General features: G+C 39.4%; 1 protein-coding gene across 1 annotated transcript; it reads left to right on the top strand.

The window, feature by feature from the left end:
• Positions 1-1,386: 1,386 nt before the first annotated feature.
• Positions 1,387-6,340, top strand: mrm3b (mitochondrial rRNA methyltransferase 3b). Its single transcript, XM_036589016.1, has 4 exons — positions 1,387-2,022; positions 2,732-2,976; positions 3,669-3,836; positions 5,630-6,340. The coding sequence occupies exons 1-4, from the start codon at positions 1,484-1,486 to the stop codon at positions 6,163-6,165; spliced, it is 1,488 nt and encodes a 495-aa protein (XP_036444909.1). The 5' UTR covers positions 1,387-1,483; the 3' UTR covers positions 6,166-6,340.
• Positions 6,341-6,710: the final 370 nt, after the last annotated feature.

Below are 6,710 nucleotides of genomic sequence, written 5' to 3'. Positions count from 1 at the left end.
AGGTAAATCCATCTGGCTGATTACTAAAGGCAGTGTAAGACTATCCTACATTCTCCATAATCCTGTGTATCAGCTGTGATGCAGTCAGGAGGGAAAGTGCAGAAGGGATGAGTGCCTGCACTGCTGTGGAGATCGAGAGGCCAGTCTATGAGTTATTTGTAAATGTTTAAAATTTCTGATGTGAAGTTACCAGTGTATCTTTCATCATTTTGGGAATAAAAGTATTTTGAACAGTGCACCAAAATGTTGCAGGGGTGTGATGTAATAAAGTAAAAAAACTTGATTTGAGATGGACTTTTTGGCCCACAGCCATTATTTTACCTCCATTTATTTAGTCTCTCTCTCTTTTTCTCTCTCTCTCTTACACACACACACACACACACACACACACACACACACACTGCTGATCCTGGAAACAGTAGATTTAGAGCAGTTGTTGCATAATTGCCCATAACGGTCCAGTGAGCAAACCTGATTACAGACTGAATTCAGCCATATACCATATGTGGCCTCTAGGACCATGTGGGCAAACTATAAGATAATGAAGAAAATGAATGCGTGTGTGTGTGTGTGTGTGTGTGTGTGTGTGTAGAAATTCTACTATTTTCTTCATTCAAACTTGGAAATAAACAACAGAACATGTTAGAATTTTTACAAATTTAAAACAAAGTTATGACAAATGAAAATGAAGACAAAATATTTGAAATTCTGCACTATTTCTAGGTCACTTTTCAAACAGATTTGTGATCATAGTAAAGCCTTTGTACAAAAAGTTGAGGTTTTTTGTTTTATTTCTTCCATTTCACTGCATGTTCAGACAATTCTCAGGTGGATTTGATCTACTGATCATAGGCTTCTACACAAACTTGTCCACGCCAGCTTAGGTGTGCACTGTCATTAAAGGAAAAGAAGGACATACCAAGAAGAAATTCTAAGAAATTCTGAAATGACGTTAAAATTTCAAAGGAATGAAATACATACAAACAAACAAATTTACTGCCTTCTTGCATCTACTCTTGCACTCCCTCAGTGTATTAATATAAGCTCTTTTTACTTCCTCAGTGTTTTTAAATAAACTCTTTTGTTATTTTCAGTAACACAGTTAAATTGCAAGGGGACTATATTAGCGCACTGTCCTGCTTCCATAGCGTTACTCTCACAGTTTCTATGGTGGATTTCTATGGTGTTGCGTCGCCGTTTCTCTGCTGTGGCGGTGTTCCGATTGGCGTCTGGATGCTGGCACCCTGGCCAGTGTACAGCGGTCTCTAGTATAATAACGTTACCAAGTTACACTAAGTGTAACGCTATCAATAAGCCTCTGCTCAGTGCACTTAAAGCCGCTGCAGTCAGCTCAGCAGATACCATCATCGTTTTCCTTTCATTTCACACTCGAAGGCAATGCTGAGTTGATTAGCTTGCTGGCCATTAGCTAGCCACTTATTCAAGCAGTAAAATGAACATAAACATGGTTTGAGAAGTGGTAATGAAATTCTGGGAACAAGAAGTCCGGCCAAGATTTCATTCTTTGCTGTCGCTCAAAGACGGATCATATTCAGACTCTGGAGCACTAACGGTCAGGAGCAACGGCAGAATTTCCCACACTTTATCTGAGCGTCTTAGTGCGCAAGCACACGGATTGGAACGCAGCCCTGTACCAGCAGTAAACATGGCGACGCTCATGCGGTACGTTGGAGGTGTGTGTACAGGACTTGAACCGACATGGACAGTCAGAATCAGCAGATATGTGAGACGCTCACCGCTGAGTGTCCGCCCCGAGTCCGAATCCTCAGGTCTACAAGACCTGCGGGTTAAAAGCCGAGACTCCGTTCCAGTGAACGAGACTGAAAGAAGTGTCGGTCAGAAACATGGAGACGAGGCTCGGGCTGCATCTCTGCACTTCACACACTCACATCCTCAGAAAACGGAGAGCAGAGAAGCTACTTTTCCTTCCAGGTTTTCACGTTTAAACCAGATAGACGGCTTGCGGTATGAAAAGGCCCAACCTGGTGACAAGAGACTGTCGTGAGTGTTAGCATTGGATTTCAGTAAACTGTAGTTAAAGTTCCACATAATTAAAGGGTTAAGATGCAAACAAAGTCATTCAGAGTGGTTTGGTGTGAATTAATATGCTCCGTTAATCGTGGTGGAGGAGTACAGGCAGGGTGTTGTAAGACAAAATAGTCCCCATAAAACATATTTTTTTCAGATTTTCCACTGTTTTATCATCATCAACATTACATATAAAACTCAGAAGAGAGGCCAAGGTTCTTTTGTGGTGTATTCGTGATGTTGACATTGTGATACCTAGTTCCTATCACCACCACTTTAAAGAAATCTGTATCAACCCGTATCTGTTGAAAGAGTCTGTAACTTCCTCTATTATGCACCATTTCATATCAAACTTCTCTAAAGGACTTTGTTTACATTGCAACAGACTTATGCAAAAATGTTGAAAAAGTGCTGGAATTCCACTTTAAAACTGTATCAGAGTAAATGAAAGTCATATGACCATACACTACCCCTTTATAAACCACAGTGCTTTTCTGTGCAGATTACATAACAGTGAGTGCAGCCTAAAGTAGCTTAGAAACCAATTAGAAAGGGCGTCTGACATATGTGGACATGTGTTTATCCTGATCATTTATGTGGGCGACAGTTGAAGCGTGAATTGATCTGTGAGCAATAGTCAAACCAGAAGTCATTAACTCAATTTTCGTATGAACTTTTGCAGACGTTTGGTTAACTTGGCTCACTCTAAGAAGCTTCGTGAACAACAAGGCAAAATTCTTCTGGAAGGAAGGCGTCTCATTAGTGAAGCTCTGGATGCGGGAGCTTCACCACAGAACATCTTCTTCACTACTGTGGAGAGACTTCAGGAGCTTCCCCTGAACAAACTCGCACAAGCTGGCTTAATCAGAGTCAAGCCAGAGGACATGAGAATCTGGTCTGATGTTGACACACCACAAGACCTCATAGGTAATGGCCAGGCCTTCTTATTTTGTGTTAGAATTGTATTTTATATATATATATATATATATATATATATATATATAAAATCATTATTATTATTATTATTATTATTTATTTTTTTTACTTATTCCTATATTCTGTTAAATTTAAAACATACCTGTCCATTTGTAGTCCTGTTTACATGCACTCCACTCTGGCTGGAGTTCGGTCCATTGGGGCCGATTAAAATCACAGAAAACCACAACTCAGTGGTCTGAGTCCACTTGAAATGATGAAATGGTCCAAGTGAGAAAACGCCCTTAGACTAACATCAATCCATTCGTGTACATGTAAACTTAGTAACTATAAACAGCCAAGCTGCCATTAATACAGACCAGTTGTTACAGGAAGGAGCTTCTGAGTCTCTCGTCCCCATTTATGGTGTTGACTGAAGCTTAAGAGCAGTGTATAAACTGACTGTGTTTGACAAGTCAAAGCTTTTAGTGTTTGTATTTAGTAAAGTTTCACTGTGGAATGAAGAAAGGCTAGAGGAGGTGCAGAAACTATGTGTAAAGAAAGCAGGCTATAAATCCCACCTCGTTACGGTCCGTGGTTAGAATTGCTTATAAAAAAACAGCTAGTGAAGGGCTTAGGAGGAACATTTCCATTCACCCTATAGCAGGCAGACTATAAAACTCACCTGTTATTTATATTCACAGCTGTCTTCAAACGTCCTGAAGTGTCCCAAATGCAGTTTTCTGAGGAGAAGTTTGGGAAGGCATTGCCGCTGACCCTTATCTGTGATAATGTGCGAGACCCTGGATACCTGGGAACAGCTTTACACTGCGCAGCTGCTGCTGGATGCCACAGCGTGCTGCTCACTAAAGGTATCTGCATAGCGGATATTCTCAATTTACTAAAATGACTCACTTAATTACTGCCAATTTTTAAATGGATGTAGATTTTGGACTTTGAACATCCATATATGTAAGGCATAGGATTTGAATTAATACAAATTCGCACCACTGATTATAGTAACTAAAGAAAATGGAATGCCTCTGTCAGTTGGTAAGGCTTAAGGCCTGTGCAAGTATATTTTTTGGATAAAAAAAACATGATTTTCATCAGAGTGGAACCCAAGTCTTCTTTTTTTTTTAAATTAACACTGAGAATGCCAGAAGAAGACAAATAAGGAAGGAAGAATGGATTCCTTGAAGTAGTAGTGATAACAAATGTATTGTTTTCTTGTAGTTGCTGCAATTAAAAGGTGTACACACTAGGTAAACCACATTGTACAAAAAACACTGCATGAACAGACTGTGATACACAAATGTACAAACAATGGATATAAACATATGTTGTAAAACTGGATGATATGGCAAAAATGTAATATCACGATAATTCAAGTTTTCACAGTACACAATATGTAGGAATGTTTTTTTCTGATACCTGATAAGCTGGTACAGACAAAGTAGTGCCACATATATATAAAAAAAATAGTATCAAAAACCATGAATCCAATTATTTATATTCCACTGCACCAAGGTACGTGGACATCTGACAAAGTATGTTTCAGACATTTAAAAAAAAAAAAGTGTTGAGCATTTTTATTAACCTGTTTTGAAAAAAAAAAAGAAAACTGAAGAAAAAAAAACATGTAAGACCACCACAGCGATTCGCGGAGAAACTGCGATAAGCTAGCATAAGGAAATGGAAACGGCGATATCTCAGAGAAGTGCATTTTAGTAACTTCTCAAGTAAAAGAAGTTTTTTGAGTCTGGCTCACATCTTCATTTTCAACATATGTTTAACTCCTTTTGCCAGAGATTATGGCTTTTTCTGTCAGACATAAAACACTTTCATTCACTGTTCTTAAAAAGTAATTAGTAGGCTGCAGTGCGACCTACCAGAGAAAGACTCAAAAACAGATCTAAATCGTCATATTTTACAGAACTAACAAGATGCCGGGTTAAAACTGAGGCAGGAAGCCGGTGTTATATATATTTAAGTGACAGTGTCCAATTTAATAGAGTTTAAATACTTTAATCAATGTGAAAGAGACATTAATATGTGCATGTTTGTTTTTAAAACTTGCCATGTGTTTTTTTCCAACTGTTAAAATCCGAATGGTATGAATAGGCCTTTACATTTACCATGCTTCTTTATTAAAAACACTTACAATAATATAAGTGCATCTCAATGGTCAATTTGAGATACACTTACTTTTTAGGTTTTACTATACATGTGCATTACATACTGTAGCCTATCTGAAGCCTGTCTGTAATCAGCTCTCCTCTACCCAATTCATTGGTAAATTTCTGACCACAAGATAGCGGTTGACCGGAGATTATTTGGGTGGTGAACTATTCTCAACACTACAGTTCGCTGACATGGCAGTGGCATGGTACAGGTGTATCTGGCACAGCAGTATTGCTGGGGTTTTTACACATATTTTTTACACATGCCAGTGTCACTGTCACCAAAAATATCCAACCAAGAGCGGCTCTGTGGTCAGAAGCTGACTATTGATAAAGGGTTAGAGGATGGCTAAACCAAACTGTACATCAGCAAAGTGGAGCTACAAATTAAGAGTTTCTAATAACGTGGCTAAAGAGTGTAGTACAGAGCTGAATATGTATGCGAATGTGAGTAAACAGTCATTTTTCAATCCTTTTTTTAGGCTGTGTTGATATCTGGGAGCCTAAAGTTCTTTGTGTTGCCATGGGAGCCCACTTTCACCTACCCATAATTCCTAGCCTTACCTGGACTGATATTCAGACTCACCTTTCTGCCAACACAACTGTCCATGTGGCTGACAACTGTAGAGGAACCACAAAGGAACCTGAATTCTCAGCAGCACCCCAGCAACAGAAAAAAGCCAGAGACTATGGATGGGTCAGCAGCCGCCATAACTCTTGGAAAATGCATTATGAGGATGATTTTAGCTATGGTGAAGACTATGAGAAGGATAGGTCGACAAGGCCGGTTTTAGAGACTCAACCTTATCATATCAGATGGGCCGGTAGGCATACGGCCGTGGTGATTGGTGGAGAGACTCATGGTCTGAGCCGCGAAGCCTTGCAATTGGCTGGTCAAACAGGGGGGCGGAGATTGTTGATTCCCATGGTGCATGGAGTGGACAGCCTGAATTCTGCCATGGCTACCAGTGTGTTGCTGTTTGAAGGGAGGAGACAACTGATGCATGTGACTGAATAGAAGAGGACAGGGTTAAAGGAAGACTCCAGTGTTTTTAAGCTTAATCTCCATCTGCCACATCTGTATTGTATTATCAGTTACCCTAGACAACAAATTTGAGCCGTTTTGCTGTAGGTGGAAAACATATGAAGTCAAAATACACTGGGAGGGCTGAAGCATTGGCTTCTGTTTATAAGTGTTTCAACAATCCATGGTTTTCTTGAACTGTTTATGCTCTGCATAGCCACAAAACAGAAGTTTAATAAGAAGAAAATCCTTTCTTTGCACATTGAATTCATCCGTGTTGCATTGCCTTAGAATGAATGAATTATTTCTGAGTTAAAATATCAAAATTTATCTCCAAGTTTAGTTCTATCAGGCTTATTTAATATTGGAAGTTTTGTTGTGCAGAGTACTCCAAGTGCAATGCACAGTAACATATTAGATCTTACCTGACATTGAGGGCCAAATGTATGTATGAGTGCAGCTGCAGCACAAAATGTGCCTTGCTATGTGCCTGAACTTAACTTTCAGTTTACTAAGACTGCAGCTTAGCATGCAAACTG

Source organism: Colossoma macropomum, unplaced genomic scaffold, assembly GCF_904425465.1.
Source record: "Colossoma macropomum unplaced genomic scaffold, Colossoma_macropomum, whole genome shotgun sequence".
NCBI classification, from domain to species: domain Eukaryota; kingdom Metazoa; phylum Chordata; class Actinopteri; order Characiformes; family Serrasalmidae; genus Colossoma; species Colossoma macropomum.
The sequence above is the reverse complement of the archived record's forward strand: the minus strand, read 5'-3'. Positions and strand labels throughout refer to the sequence as shown.

Bases quoted from the DNA above. Each gene is read 5' to 3' on its own strand.
- mrm3b (XM_036589016.1), top strand. From the start codon at position 1,484: ATGAAATTCTGGGAACAAGAAGTCCGGCCAAGATTTCATTCTTTGCTG. The intron at 2,023-2,731 runs GTGAGTGTTAGC...GAACTTTTGCAG, and splicing joins CCTGGTGACAAGAGACTGTC to ACGTTTGGTTAACTTGGCTC. The intron at 2,977-3,668 runs GTAATGGCCAGG...TTATATTCACAG, and splicing joins CACACCACAAGACCTCATAG to CTGTCTTCAAACGTCCTGAA.